Below are 15,721 nucleotides of genomic sequence, written 5' to 3'. Positions count from 1 at the left end.
TGAGAAGCAGACTCAGGCTAGAAGTAGACTCAGGTCGGCTTCCCTCTTCCGTCCTTCCTTCCTTCTTTCCCTTGCTTTCTGCAGTTTCCAGTGCCCCTAGCTGCTTAGTTTCCACTGATGCCTCCTCCCCAGCCTTCTCTCTCTGGCTTGCCATTTGGGGTTGATGGATATGGCAACCTGATATGCAGGATACTCTTGGATATTCTGAACAAAGAAAATTAGGTAAATGATTCAACGTGCAGCTAGTGTTACTTTTTTTTTTTTTTTTTTGGTAAAAATGAACACATTAGAAAATTATGTAGTTTGTTAGACCTCGTGTTCTAATTTTTAGGTCAGCAAATCTGATTGCAATATGTGTACGCTGTACCTGCCTGGCCTTCCCTTTTTCTTAAAACACAATCCCCCTAGGACTTGCATTACCTTTCCCTGGAAGCTGTTGATAGATTCCAGAAAGAAGCCAGAACTCCCCTCTCAAGCCATGTGCATTCTCACCGGGCACTTAATTAATGCTTTACCTAGGAGGTGTGATTCTTAACGGTGGGGATTAGGACACTGGGGCGGTCAGTAGGGACGTATTTTTGGCAGAAGCAGCTCTGGTTTTCTTAGGAAGTCACATCTAAGAGGCAACCATCTATGCCATCTGAGGCGCCTGTCTACTGGGAGCAGTTTAAGACTTCACAGTTTCTTTTACCTCTTCCTGCAAGTGCCTCACCCACCCCCCAACTGCTTTTAGTTTTAATTCATTTTTGTGTTTTAATCAGAGCTGAGTGGTGGGAATGAACAATCACTGATGGTTATAACAGAAGTACTTATGTCAGCACTATTACCTGAATACATTCACACTAGAAACCCACAAAATTTGGCTTTTACACTAGTTATTGCTTTAGCAATGTTCCCGACTATCTATCATCTATACATTCATCACATAAGGACATTTCCATCAACCACTGTGGTCCCTTAAGATTATAATGGAGCTGAAAAACTCCTAATACCTACTGATGTAGTAGCCAACCAACACATTACCTTTTCTGTGTTTAGATTCACAAGTATCATGGTGCTTACAATTGCCTACAGTATTCGGTACAAAATACGCTGTACAGGTGTGTAGCATAGGTGTGTAGTAACTTTGTGTAACTACACTCCAATGTTTGCACAAAAAGGAAATCGGGGCATCTGTCAGGCATATCCCTGTAGTGAAGCGACTCGTGACGATTTCGCTACTTGTCCTGCCTTGCCCTTCTTTTCTGGCCCCTGAAGTCCCACTACTGAACAGTACAAGAGATGCCAGGCACCGTGGGTACTGCCGGCCGTCTTTACCATCCCCGCCAGTGGCGCTGCCGCCTCCGCGGTCCCGGTGAGGGCCCAGGCTCAAGGAGGTCAGGCGGCAGGGCAGCGACGGCGCCTCGCCACCGCTCCCGTAGCCGGGGACGGGGAGCTGGACCACGGGGGCCGCACAAAGGCTGGGTCCCAAGGGCCGGAGGCGAGGTAAGTACGCGGCGCGCCGCGAGCCCGCGTCCCGGAAGCGGGGCAGGGGGCGCTTCCCCGAGCCCGACCCGCCCCTAAGCCGCGGATCCACCTGGGGGCGGTCAGGGGCGGAGACCGAACCCGAGGGCGCCCAGGCGCCGAGGGCGGGATTGGACTCGGCTTGGGCGTGAGATGGCGGCGGTAGCTGTGAGAGGCGCCAAGCGGAGCCTGCGGGGAGAGCTGAAGCAGCGTCTGCGGGCGATGAGTGCCGAGGAGCGGCTACGCCAGTCCCGCGTACTGACCCAGAAGGTGCGGGGCCACCCGTAACGGAAGCCGCGGCGGCCAGACGCTCTGAAGGCCTGGCGGCCAACGCTTGCTGATCTGTGCATGGTCCGTTCAGGCGCTGGGCAAGGCACCGCCCTCCGGCGCGCGCACGTTTCGCCCCCCCCCGGCGCGCGCACGTTTCCCCTCCCGGCGCGCGCACGCCCCTTCCTGGCGCGCGCACGCCCCGTAGTCGTGGTCTTGGCGCTCTTGGCACTATGGTGGGGAGAGGGACTAGTAACGAAAGTTGTGGGGCTAAAGAGCGAGAGGATGGCAGGGGTTGACAGATTTATCCCTGGGAGGAGAGTTCGTTTGCATAGGTGGCACCTTTGGTGCTCGAAAACTCCTCCGTGGGGATGACGGTATTGTGGTGAGAGCAGGCTGAGAACAGAAAGTTGTGGTAGGGGAGACGGGTGAACACCTGAGTGCCCAGGTTCCCTCAGTGAGGCCTAAGGTTAATGAGCTATGAGTAAGACTCCAGTTATGTTAGTAAAATGGCCAGAGAAAGATGCAGGTGCTTTAGACGAGGGAACACCAAAAAAGGTGTGGAGATGCCTAAGGGCAGAACTCAGATGTTGACTGGACTTCACTAAGCATATGGAGGGCTAAGGCTGTGTCTCAGTAGCTCCAGGGCCTAGGCTTTTCTTGTCTCAGAGTTGATGAACATTAAATGCTTTTTCTTGAGTGAATGAAAGGAAGACGTGGCTATCATACCCAGGCTTCCCAAGAACGTAGGAAGCAGAAGAGAGAAATGAGAGGAATAAGTGAGGGTCCATGTTTGTTGGTTAGCAGACCTCTGTTTTATTACTTTCACCAACTGCACTGCTGTGTATTTTTAGTCTATGTAATGTCAGTTTTCTTATCAATAAAATGGCAGTCATATCCTGTCGTGAAGGCATGTTCTAAAGAGTTTTTGGGGACTTATTTTTGTTAGACACCAGAGGAAGAAAAATTTAATGTCCGCTGAATAAGTACATATTTGTAATTCTGTTGTAAGTCAAACTGATGATCTGTCTTCCCAGCATCATGCCTCAGAGACAACAGTGGGTATTTGGAGACTTGATGTTCCTTGGAATTAGTTATACCATCAGGCTTTCTTAATTACTCTTCACTATTCTATTATCCGTTATTTACTCAAATTCAAGGTGCCTATGGGTTAAAGCAGTAAAGCATATATGCTCATTTCACCCCTCTCTTCATCTGTGTAGGTGTGCATGAGGGAATCTATACAGATGTTAATTCGTTCGTTCAAACAGAATTATTTTAGCTATTATGAGGAAGCATTGCTGGGTGTTTTAGTAGATGTAAAGGATATAGACTCTTGTCCTTACTATCTAGTTGTTTAAAATTTAGCGAATTCATTCACATATGTTGAACACTTATGTAGTGCACACTTGGCTATGTACTGGGTTGTGGAGATGAAAAAGGTATGATTGTTGCTCTAAAGGAGCAGAGAGCCTGGAAGAGGAAACAGACGTGAATAAAGAATTGCATTGAAGCCGGATATATGATAAAGGTAAACACCAATGTTGTGGAAACGTAGCCTTGGGGAGGGGAAATTGGAAAGCTTTCTATTGGAAAATGTTTGAGATGAATTTCGGAGAACAAGATGAGTTTTTTCAGGTGAAGGGAAAGATGGGATAGGGGAGTGTGAGTAGGGATATTTAGGCAAGAGATGACAGGATACAGTTTAGCATGGGCTTTGGAACTACACAGATCTGAGCTGAATCTGGCACCATTGTTTTTTAACTGTATATCCTTGGACAGGTCTCATAATCTCTCAGAACCTTTGGTTCCTTGTCTATAAAATGGATAACATCACTCTTGTAGGTCGATTGTGAGAGTTAAAGAAGTGTGTAAAGGGATGTATTCAGAACTTTACCTATTTTTTGTTATGTCCTTTAGGAAGAGTATACTGGCAGCATTTGGATAATGGGTTGAGGAAGGAAGAAAGAAAAAAAAAATATGGAGACCAGTAAGGGGCTGTTGTGCCAATTCAAGTGAAAGATGAAAAAGATGCAAACCAGAGCATGGGCAGTGAAGATGAGGGGAAAGGAGGCAAATGGGAGACTGTTAAGTGAGAAACAGCAGGACTTGGCAACTGATTGGAAGAGGTTAGAGAATACTGGAAGGGGAGGAGAGTCACCTATGATTCCAAAATTTAGAGCTTGGTATAATGGTGTTTCACCTTGGGCATAAAGAATGTAGGAATTGGAACAAATTTTGGACGGGCATGGGGAAAATAAAGATGAATTCAGTTTCTAATCTTCTACATTGTCTTTGTCCGTAGAAGATTAGAATTCATAAACTATAGATGGGAATAGTGGCTACATAGATACAGAGTCACTGACAGCAAAAGAATGACGACTGAGAGCTGGCATTAAAGGAGGAGAGAGAAAAATTAAAAAGCAGACCCATGACTCTCAGTAATAAATACATTTTACTCTGTACAAACAAATATACACATACAAGGAACATTTTACAGCTCTTACCACATACAATGGCATTTAATATTTTCTTTTTTTTCGAGACAGAGTCTTGCTCTGTCGCCCAGGCTGGAGTGCGGTGGCATGATCTCGGCTCACTGCAACCTCCGCCTCCCATGTTCAAGCGATTCTCCTGCCTCAGCCTCCCAAGTAGCTGGGATTACAGGCACGTGCCGCCATGCTCAGCTAATTTTTCTATTTTTAGTAGAGATGGGGTTTCACCATGTTGGCCAGGGTGGTCTCGAACTCGATCTCATGATCTTCCCGCCTCTGCCTCCCAAAGTGCTGGGATTACAGGCGTGAGCCACCGTGCCTGGCTCGAACTTTAATATTTTCTATTCTATTTCATTTGAAAATTGTAGCCCACTATTGATTTCATGACTAACCAATGGATCATCACTGGAAACGTCAGTGTACTGTGTAGTGTTTTGCCACAGTGAATGCTCAGTAAAGATGTTAAATGATGTCTTTCATTTAGAAAAGCATATTTATTCCTATTGGCACTGTACCTTTTTATAACTTAGAAATTTATCAGAGAAGTAATTTAAATGGTAAAGAAATTCAGCTTTATGTCATATCTTGATTCCCTAACTAATTAAGATGAGGAAATTAGTGCCCCTTTACTCACTATGTTTTCTACTCCCTCTGTCAGTTTCTGACATTTATATTGTTATATTTATGTTGTCAAGTTTGGGAATTTTTCTTTTTCTTTTTCTTTTTTTTTTTTGAGAGGGAGTCTCGCTCTGTTGCCCAGGCTGGAATGCAGTGGCGTGATCTCAGCTTACTGCAAGCTCCGCCTCCCGGGTTCACGCCATTCTCCTGTCTCAGCTTCACAAGTAGCTGGGATTACAGGCGCCTGCCACCATGCCCGATTAATTTTTTGCATTTTTAGTAGAGACGGGGTTTCACCGTGTTAGCCAGGATGGTCTCGATCTCCTGACCTTGTGATCCACCTGCTTCGGCCTCCCAAAGTACTGGGATTACAGGTGTGAGCCACCGTGCCCAGCCAGTTTTTCATTTTTTGAGACAGAGTTTCGCTCTGTTGCCCAGGCTAGAGTGCAGTGGCGCAATCTTGGCTCACTGCAACCTCTGCCTCCCGGGTTCAAGGAGTTCTGTGCCTCAGCCTCCCGAGTAGCTGGGATTACAGGCGCCTGCCACCACGCCTGGCTAATTTTTGTATTTTTAGTAGAGACAGGGTTTTACCATCTTGGCCAGGCTGATGTTGAACTCCTGACCTCATGATCCACCTGCCTCGGCCTCCCAAAGTGCTGGGATTACAGGTATGAGCCACCACGCCCGGCCAGGTTTTGTAATATTTAAACTTTGTTCTGTAACTATAATGAGTCTACTGAGCAGTATTTGTGACTGATTTCCAAACTTGAGATTTCAGTAAATCATATTTACAGTAAACAGTATTTACAAAAATATGTAAAGCACTGAATACATACCTTGTATTTATTTATTTATTTATTTTTTAGATGGAGTCTCGCTCTGTTGCCAGGCTGGAGTGCAGTGGCCCAATGTTAGCTCACTGCAACCTCCGCCTCCCGGGTTCAAGTGATTTTCCTGGCTCAGCCTCTCGAGTAGCTGGGACTACAGGTGTGCGCCACTACGCCCAGCTAGTTTTTGTATTTTTAGTAGAGACGAGGTTTCACCATGTTGGCCAGGATGGTCTCGACCTCTTGACCTCGTGATCCACCCACCTTGGCCTCCCAAAGTGCTGGGATTACAGGTGTGAGCCACCATGCTCAGCCGTATTTTTGTTCTATAGATGGTATTAATTGTAGAATCAAGTTGTATGATTGAATATGTAAGAAAAGACATAACTTTATGTCACTAGGTATGTGTAGCTAGGAAGGTAATGTTTCGAGTGTCAGTACCAAAGCTTTTCTCTTTTCCTCCATAATTGCTCAAAATTGTTCTCTTTTTTACTTTGTTCCCATTTGGAGCATATTTCTAATTTAGTTCTGTATTTTTCCAGGAACTTCTGATTGCCTTTATTTTTCCTTTTTTGACAAATCAAGAATATGCGTTTATCTTATCAATAGATTCTTTTTCATCATCTGTTAAAATAAATCCACCCTCTTTTTGAAAACACTCCAGCCCCTTGCTTCTTCTGGTCTGGTTGTCTCCGGCTCATTGCACTGCCATTGCCCTAGGGTTCCTCCTTACTCCACTTCCGAGTTAGGGCTGCTTTTTGAGTCTAATATCTTTGTCTTTCTTGGATTCTTTTCCTTTCATCTTATTAGAGTATATCTTCAGATAATTTTTTTTGAGAAAGTATCTTTGGGGGTGGTAAACTTTTAAATATACATTAGGAAATGTTTTACCTTCATACTTGATTGATAGTTTGAATTTCAAATTTAAAATTATTTTCCTTGTTCTGCTCAGCACCCATGGCCCCCATTCAATATGGAGACTTGTGTTTTTCTTTTTCTTTCTTTCTTTTTTTTTTTTTTTGAGGAGTTTCATTCTTGTTGCCCAGGCTTGAGTGCAATGGCACGATCTTGGCTCATCCTCTGCCTCCTGGGTTCAAGCGATTCTTCTGCCTCAGCCTCTCAAGTAGCTGGGACTACAGGCATGCGCCACCACGCCTGGCTAATTTTTGTATATTTAGTAGAGACGGGGTTTTACCATGTTGGTCAGGCTGGCCTCGAACTCCTGACCTCAGATGACCTACCTGCCTCTGCCTCCCAAAGTGCTGGGATTACAGGTGTGAGCCAAGTATATCTTCTTTGATTATTTATTTTCCTTTGTGCCTTTTTGGAACTCTTGTTAATCAGATAATAAAAATCACAGATTGATCTTCTCTATTTCTTAACATTTTTTTCATTTTTCCTATTTTTGCCTTTTCCGCTACTCCAAGGCTTTCTCCTAAGTTGTTTTAATTTTGCTAATCACAATTTTAGTTTCCACTGATTATTTCATAATTCCCTGATTGCTTCCTCCCCATAGCAGTCTATTGTTATTTTAGAAATGCAATTATCTTCTTGAGTTTGTCTGAGGAAACTAATTAGAATTTCAAAAGATTATCTGTCCTGTTTGTCCATTTTTTCTCCCCTTCTTATTTTTTTTTCCATCCTTCTATTTTGTATTTTGACTTTTCAAAATGTTTGATGATCCTTTATTATCTGTACATATGTGTGAATGAAGATGTCTTAGCTAATGGGGATTTCCTCTGCCTTTTATGGTTGCTTTGGGATTTCAAGGGAGGAATGGATTCGCCTGACCTGCACCCTTATTCTCTGAGTGTTGTGATCTGCTGCTGTTTTGTCAGTAAACTACTGTCCCATCCACTCTTTGTCTTACAGAAATTAGGTCTCTGTTCTCTTATTCTCAGTACTCTAATGGATTTTCTTTTTTGTGCTTCTTTACCGTCATATAAATGGGATTTGAGGAAGGAAGATAAATATGTATACACAGTCTCACATTGAGTGTTAACTGATGTTTATTACTGCTTATTCAACTCTTGATCTTCTATATTCTGCTGTAAAGAGAGCAAAAAGGGTACTTAACTTTCTCATATAGTAGTTGGATGCCAAAAGCCCCAGGCCTGCCCAGGTCTAGGTTTCACATTTCCTTTCTTTGCCCATTTCAGGCCTCAAAACAATTTTGTAACTTTTCAGAATGTGAGAGTTAACTTTCTTCCTTAGACTGGTTTGATGTGCTCTATCTACTTAATTTCTGTGTTTCGTTTTTTGTTAGTAATAACTTGACTTACTGTTCCTGTATCTTTCTGCCAGTCATATTTATAAGCTACTTTTATGGCTTACAATTATATAATAATAACAAAAGTATTAAAAAGTCTTATAAAGAATAAGAAAAGTATTCTTTTCTTTTTAGTTTGGAGACTAGGGAAGAACAGAAAAGGAAGGGAAAAAAAGAGAGCTGGCCAGGTGCAGTGGCTCACACCTGTAATCCCAGCACTTTGGGAGGTCCAGGTGGGTGGATCAGTTGAGCTCAGGAGTTTGAGACCAGCCTGAGCAACATGGTGAAACCCTGTCTCCACAAAAAATACGAAAAATCAGCCGGACATGGTGGTTTGCACCTGTGGTCCCAGCTACTCTGGAGGCTGAGGCAGGAGGACTGCCTGAGCCTAAGAGGCAGTGGTTGCAGATTGCACCACTGCACTCCAGCCTGGGCAACAGAGGGAGACCCTGTCTCAAAAAAAAAAAGGAAAAAAGAGAGCGAAGGGTTAACTTCTGAGTCTGGTTAAGTTCCTGATATTGTTGACATTTCTATGATGAGCAAAGCTCATTTACCTTCTCCTGCCTGATGGATGATTCAATTGAATATGGTTTCTTTCATCAGGATCTGCCCCCACCCCATAATTGTGAATATTTTAATATTCATTTGAACAGATGGATTTTAGGAAATGGGATGGGGATGGTAGAGGCATGTTCTCTGCTTCAGAGAACTCAGTTCATGGACCAGTTAGGGATACCACATTTAGGGCACATGAAACAATTAGTGATCCACTCATGACAGTACATCATTATTAAGTTATATATTAACTCTAAATGTAGTAAGGGTTCGGCAGAAGTTAGGAAAAGTTAGGGCTTGCATTGGGCTTTAAATGGGTAGAATTTGGGAGGAGAGAGAAGCCTGACGATCCAAGGAGTGGAGAAGCTTGTGGGAGCCCAGATACAGAGATAAAATAAAGCACACTCTAGGGAAAGCATGTGAAATGACCGAAGACTACTAAAATGGATAGGTGGGGATCAAGCCTGGAATTCTCTAGATAGACAGCTTGTCTCCACAGTGACCTTTTAATGAGTTTTCACACCTACCAGAGTGGGTGTACCAGGAAGGGATAAAAGGAGCAGGTAAGTGCTGGGTCCCAAACTGAAAGTCAGGCTTCATGATGCAACACTGTTTGACCCACTATATCACTCTGGTCCCCCCCCTTTTTTTTCTTTTTAATATTTAAAGAAATTGGAGAAGGCTGAGAGAGAAAGGAGGAATTGTTAAGAGGAGTTGCTAAATATAGTCTTGGAAAATATAATTGCCATAATTTCCCATTTAGGTGATTGCCCACAGTGAGTATCAAAAGTCCAAAAGAATTTCCATCTTTCTGAGCATGCAAGATGAAATTGAGACAGAAGAGATCATCAAGGACATTTTCCAACGAGGCAAAATCTGCTTCATCCCTCGGTACCAGTTCCAGAGCAATCACATGGATATGGTGAGAATAGAATCACCAGAGGAAATTTCTTTACTTCCCAAAACATCCTGGAATATCCCTCAGCCTGGTGAGGGTGATGTTCGGGAGGAGGCCTTGTCCACAGGTGAGTATTATGGTGTTAGGATATTGTTAGATTATGACCAGTTGTTAGATCTCAGATCCACGTGTTATGTGTGGGTCAGTGGGAGTTGCTTTTCCTGTAAGGGATTAATTTGTATTTTGCCTACGTTCCAAGACACCTGTATTACTTGGTTTAGGATGTGATGCCTTTTGAAAACTGTAAAGTGTAAATGAATAATATTGTTGACTTCTCACATATTGTTGCCCTACCTTGTGGGTTGAATTATATATTTTTCATGAATAATTATTTCCTGTGGTTTCAGTTATGGTCTGCTTGCTAATGAGCATATTATTATAAATGCTAATGAGCACTTATATCTTCTCAACTTCGACTACTTACCATGTGTTTATCTCAGTACATGGCACCACCAGCTACCCAGCTGGCCATGCCAGAAATCTCCAGGTCATCCTTGACTCCCCTCTTTCTCTTATGCCCCACTGTGGTCTATTGTTAAGTCCTGATGATTTTACCTACTGAATATTTACTGAATCTGTCCATTTCTCCCCAACCCACTGCTACTACTGCAGTCTAAGCTGACATCTCCTCTTGCCTGCATTCCTGGAAAGGCCTTTTCACTGTTCTTTCTCTCCATGTCTTGCATCCTCTCCTTCCTCTTTATTGGTTATTTAAAAGTAATTGGAACAAGGTTTTGAAAACACAAATCTGCCGCTTCTCTCCCCTCCTTAAAATCTTTCTGTGACTTACTATTGCCCTTAGATTGAAGTAAACCCTCCTTAACGAGGTTCTTCCTAATCTTGGCCCTGCTGCCTTTCTATTTTCACATCTTTCTACTCCCCACTTCGTAGTCTGAGTTCCAGCCACTCTGAGTATCTCTGTTTCCCAACTCCACTTTGCCTTCTCTACTGCTGGGTCTTAATACATGCTGTTCTCTGGCCAACAGCTGCTTCGGAAGTTTTATCATTATGAAACAGGTAAGGAGCTGAAAGCAAAACAAACGAAGGGTATTATTTTTTAGTATAATGCCTGAAGCCCATCTTAGAGGTGTATATTTTTTACTAAGACTTAAATGGTTGCAAAGAAGCCCTAGCACAACTTTATGCAGTCTTCGCTCAGTTTCTGCCCCTTCCAATATAACACCATAGCCTATAAAGTCAGTATGATGGAGTCGGAGGGGAGAGGGTCAAGGACTCGTAACAGTAGAGGGATTATGTACTTTGCTAGTTTAACTTTCCCTGTATTGTCCAATCTTGGGCTTTGCTAGATGTTTAGGCACCAAAAATATATTCAGATCTACCTCCTTCATGTCCTGCATCAATTGGCCAGATGAATGTCGGCATTTTAAAACTCTTTCATATTTTCAAGGGGAAACATTGCAAGCATTTTAAGGCAATGAGATAATAAGGGAATACAGAGTATCTTGGAGAGCAGCCTAGGTTTATAGATAAGAAAAGACAGGAAATTATAGATACTGATTTTGCTCAAACTTAATGCAGCTACTCCAGACTCGCAGGCTTAATGATGGAACCCAGGATACTGTCCCAATTCCAGTTGACTCTGTTAACAGCTCCTTCAATGCTTGCATTATCTCTATAATGTGCCTGCTAATTGAAATTTTAGTTGGTTTCCTCCAGTAACCAATTCCTCTAGAGGCAGCTCATAGAACAGCTGTGCTCCTTCTAGAACATCTTCTTTGTGTTGAGCTAAAGTGTGTCACTTTGAACTTTTATGCATTTGTTCTGGTTCTATTCAAGTACAGTGGTGAAAAGAGTAAGGAAGAAGCATTATTTTTCCTTTTAACTTATATTTACACTTCCTGGTTAGGATAATCTCAATACAAATAAGTGAGCCAATCATTTATGCATGTTTTTTTTTTTCTTTTTTTTTTTTTTTTTTTGAGACGAGTTTTGCTCTGTCACCCAGGCTGGGGTGCAATGACGCGATCTCGGCTCACTGCAACTTCCGCTGCCTGGGTTCAAGCGATTCTCCTGCCTCAGTAGCTAGAATTACAGGCGTGCATCACCGTGGCCGGCTCATTTGGTATTTTTAATAGAGATGGGGTTTCACCATGTTGGTCAGGCTGATCTCGAACTCCTGACCTCAGATGATCCACCTGCCCTGGCCTGCCAAAGTGCTGGGATTACAGGCCACTGCGCCCGACCTATGTATGGTTTTTAGCATGTCATTTGTCACATAGGAGCTATCGAATAAATGGTAATTTATTAATTTTAAGCAAGAAGTCAGAATTATTCATTATAAGATAAATTCATTACTAGCCAAGTAGTTAACATTTCGGTAATTTTCAGCAGACATTTTCACCCATCTACTTTGTGTCAGACACTATTTTAGGTCTGGAAAGATAAGGCCCTGATTTGAAGGGACTCACACTGTAACTGATGAGGCAGAAAATGAACATAAACAGAATATCCTAACCTGTATTATATGTCAAATATAAGTGTCAAATGAAAAGATACTGAATATTAAAAACATAGAAATTTAGAATATGGTTCTGAATAGAAAAAAGTCCACCAAAAAAACCCCACAACTGGTTGTTCATTTTTTTTTCTCTTCTATAGTATTTATTCATGCTGTATTTGTAGTAACAGTGGCTTTTTTCCCCCATGCATTTTTCTTTGCAGATACTTGCAATCTGGGTTGCAAAGGGATAGAGGATTATACCCACAGTTTCTTGAAACTGCAGTCTAGGGTCAAAGCTCGCTGCTATTGTTTATAGAAATATTTGAGTAGGCAGCCTTGGCTGTTTGTTATCTCCTAACATCACACTCTGTACTGTGGATTTCTACTTGCGTCAGCAACTTAAAATGTGACAACTTCAGTGCTTAAGCATACATCTAGCTTTATAGTGTTTGAGACAAGCTGATCAGAGCTCAGGCTGTCCTTGGTGTAGCTTTTGTTGTCTGTTTGTCTTTCTTGTTTGCTCACATTATCAGAGCTTAGAAAAGAGTGAGCTTTTGTGTCCTCAGTTGCAATTATAAGTTCCTAAGCAAAAATTTCCCATGGGCTATTCTTGTATTATATATGTAGCAAAAGAAATCGATTGCTAAATGAAATCGAGGGTCGGATTCCTTCCCAAGTTTATCCTCAAGGTAAGGGCTGCTTGGGCAATTAGATTAGAGCAGGAATTTTTCCAATGCAAGTATATAGTCTGATTCAACCTGGTTTAAGCAAAAATGAGATTTTATTGGCCCAGAGACTGAAAAGTTCACAGAAGGGCTGGCTGGATCAGTGGCATTAGGAGCCAGTCTATCTCTGCCTTTTGGCTTTGCTTCCGTCTATATCAGTTTCATTTACTGGTGCCACATGGTGGCCCATAGCAGCTCTAGGTTCCATGGCATCCTTACTGCTAGCAATAAAGAACAAGTTCGTTTTCTAACAGTCCGATGAAGTCCTGGTCCTAACTCTTCTTGACCCAAATGGACATCTTGAAATTAATCACTATGGCCAGAGATATGGAATCGGCTGACTGGCTTAGGCCTGGGTCTTACGTGCCTGTCCCTTACCCATTCTTTGTGACCAGGAAGAAAAGAAGTGCCAATTGACTTAGACTAGGTCATATGCCCAGCTCAGCAGCCCTACCCAAACCACTGAGCTGAGAGGAGGGTGAGAGTGTTTGTTGTGTTTCCAGAACAAGGGGGAATGGATACTGGAGAGTCAAAACTAAACTCACCTGTGCTGTTAATCATTTCTGAAATTCTGCAGAATATAATAGGCTCTTTGCAGTCATAGCTTTGTCAGTGCTGATTTTAAACTTATGATCTTCTTGGAGGCTTTTTGGGAATTAATATCTATGTGTAGGTACCTGAGCCATAACTTAATGATCATAATGAAGACTTTCTAGTCCTCAAATAAAACATTTTAAAGTAATTTAGTGGGGCATCATCAAGGACAGAGTCTTTGAACAACCCTTCTATGTTGTTCATGATCAGTACTTTTGGGAGGGTTATGATTGGTTCACTGTGAGTAGCTCACATTGACTTCATTTCTTTCTTTGTTAGGGTTGCATGGCATCTGCAAGAATATAATAAAAGATAGTGGGTATGGATTTCATCAGGCATATTTGATGGAGTCATGATATCCTCAGGAGGCTGGAGAAATTTGGATTGGCTCATAATACTTTATTCAGAAAAGATGTGTAGAGCACTGCTCTGTGGGAGGTGTGATGGGAATATAGCAGGGAACAGCATGGACCTGATTCCCAGTGTTGTGGAGTTAACTAGCCTGTTGTCCTCACAGAAGCAGGTTTGTGCTGGCATGTCACAGGGCTCTCTCCTTTGTGCTGTTCTGTTCAACTTTTTATTGAACTTTTAGCTTTTTTCAGCTTTTGTTGAACATTAAGATGTCTCACTGTTCCTTATTTTCAGCATGTCTAAATTCATTCTTATCATTCTTTTTTGTTTTTCATATTTCTGTTAGCAGCCCCTTTGTAGACATGGAATTATCCTTGCCTCCTTCCCACCATCCAGTTATTACCAAGTTTTTCTTTGTAATGTTTTTTATCACCTGTCTTTCTCTAATTCCAGTTTTGGGGGAATTCTTAGTCTACAATTTTCATTCTTCATATCTGTTCCATTGGAGTAAACTTTAAATTGATTTCCTGGCCATATTAATTTTCCCGAAGTACCTTTCTGTACAGGTCATCTACCCTATTCAGCCCTTCTCTGTACACTGAATAGATCTGTGTACCTGAGCAAACAATGGATCCTGCTGGTTGTTGCCAAAAGAAGGGATATTGGATGAAATCCAAACATTCAGGCCACTTTCTGGATCTTACCTCCCTTTCTACCTTAATACTTGTGCCTCCTTGGTACAGCTCCTTATTTCAGCCAAAGTGGTCTGCTGGAAGACAGTATTTCCTAGTAATGGAAAATATGGATTTGAGAATCACACCAACCTGGATTTGAATTCTAGTTTTGCTCCTTTCTAATTGTGTTACCTTGGGAAGATCACTTAACTTCTTAGAGTTTCAGTCTTCTTACCTGTAAGTGGACTCAGACCTACCTTACATATCTGTTATGGAGTTTAAATAAGATAATGTCTGACTAGTGTTTGGCACATAGTAGGTGCTCAGTAAAAATGACATTGTTGCTGCTGTGGCTGCTGTTGTTTTTGCTGATGTTGAGTGGTCAAGCATAGGGTAATGTTATGGGCTTTGCTGTGACAGTGATTTTGTTTATACCATTTTCCAGTCTAGAATATATTATGTGTTTCTTCAGGATAGTCTCTTCTAGTCTGGTGCTTAAGATCACTAGCTTTGGAGTCAGACTAATCTGAGTTTGAATCTGGCCTTTACCACTTGGGCAGAATTACTTAACATCTCAAAATCCAAATTTCCCCATCTGAAAATTGGAGATAATTACAGTACTGATTAATTGTGTTGTTGAGAGGATAAAGTAAGGTGATATATGTAAAGTGCCTAGTACAGTTCGCCATGTAGTCAGAGATCAATACATGGCGGTTATTAACAGTAAGCAGAAATTATTTCCCCCAAACCTTCCCTGGCTGCCCACAATATACTAGTTCTTTTCTTCCGTAATTCTTATGTACTTGGCACTTTACATATATTACCACGTTTTATTAATTCTTTTTGGAAATACATCCCTTTTCTTTGCTGATAGACTTAGACTGTTTCGGAGCAGAAACCTTCTAAATCATTTGTATCCCTGGTACCTAGTCATATGGTTTATGTTGTAGACTTTCAGTAAAAGTTTCTTGAGGTGAAGCTAACAGTTTTGAATTCAAAGCATGCCTGTATAAATGAATAGATTATCAACACTTTACAGCTATGAAAGAAAATCTGGATTTAAAAAAATATATGCATGTACACAGGGACACATTAAAAAGTATACTAGAGTCAGTTGTTTTATAAGGCGCTGTAACTTCTTGTTTTTAGAGACAAGGTCTCACTTTGTCACCCAGACTGGAGTGCAGGGGTGTAATCATAGCTAACTGTAACCTTGAACTCCTGGGCTCAAGTGATCCTCCAACCTCAGCCTCCTGAGTAGCCAGGACTACAGGTACACACTACCATGCGTGACTAATTTTTAAATTTTTTGTAGAGACAGGTCTACTCTGTTGCCCAGGCTGATCTTGAACTCCTGGCCTCAAGCAATCCTCCTGGCTTGGCCTCCCAGAGTGCTGGGGTTATAGGTGTGAGCCACTGCACCC

The 15,721-nt window shown here is 42.2% G+C and overlaps 1 protein-coding gene across 7 annotated transcripts in view; it reads left to right on the top strand.

Annotated features, from left to right (window-relative positions):
* The first annotated feature begins 276 nt into the window (after positions 1-276).
* MTHFS (methenyltetrahydrofolate synthetase) overlaps positions 277-15,721 on the top strand; it is a 55,154-nt gene continuing 39,709 nt past the window's right edge. For 3 of the 7 annotated variants that reach the window (XR_008513709.1, XM_054531709.2, XM_024232731.3), the window contains exons 1-2: positions 277-1,485; positions 9,298-9,559. Coding sequence is in view for 6 of the 7 variants with exons in the window: in XM_054531709.2 (XP_054387684.1) it covers positions 1,282-1,485; positions 9,298-9,559 (466 nt within the window). In the remaining variant the exon portion in view is untranslated. Of the gene's footprint in view, positions 1,486-1,536; positions 1,855-1,937; positions 3,302-9,297; positions 9,560-15,721 lie in introns of those variants that run through there. The other 4 variants (XM_009250091.4, XM_024232730.3, XM_063716264.1 and 1 more) reach the window with 4 other exon arrangements.

The sequence above is a fragment of the Pongo abelii genome, chromosome 16, assembly GCF_028885655.2.
Source record: "Pongo abelii isolate AG06213 chromosome 16, NHGRI_mPonAbe1-v2.0_pri, whole genome shotgun sequence".
Lineage (NCBI taxonomy): Eukaryota > Metazoa > Chordata > Mammalia > Primates > Hominidae > Pongo > Pongo abelii.
Note: the sequence above shows the minus strand (reverse complement) of the source record. Positions and strands in the feature narration are given on the sequence as shown.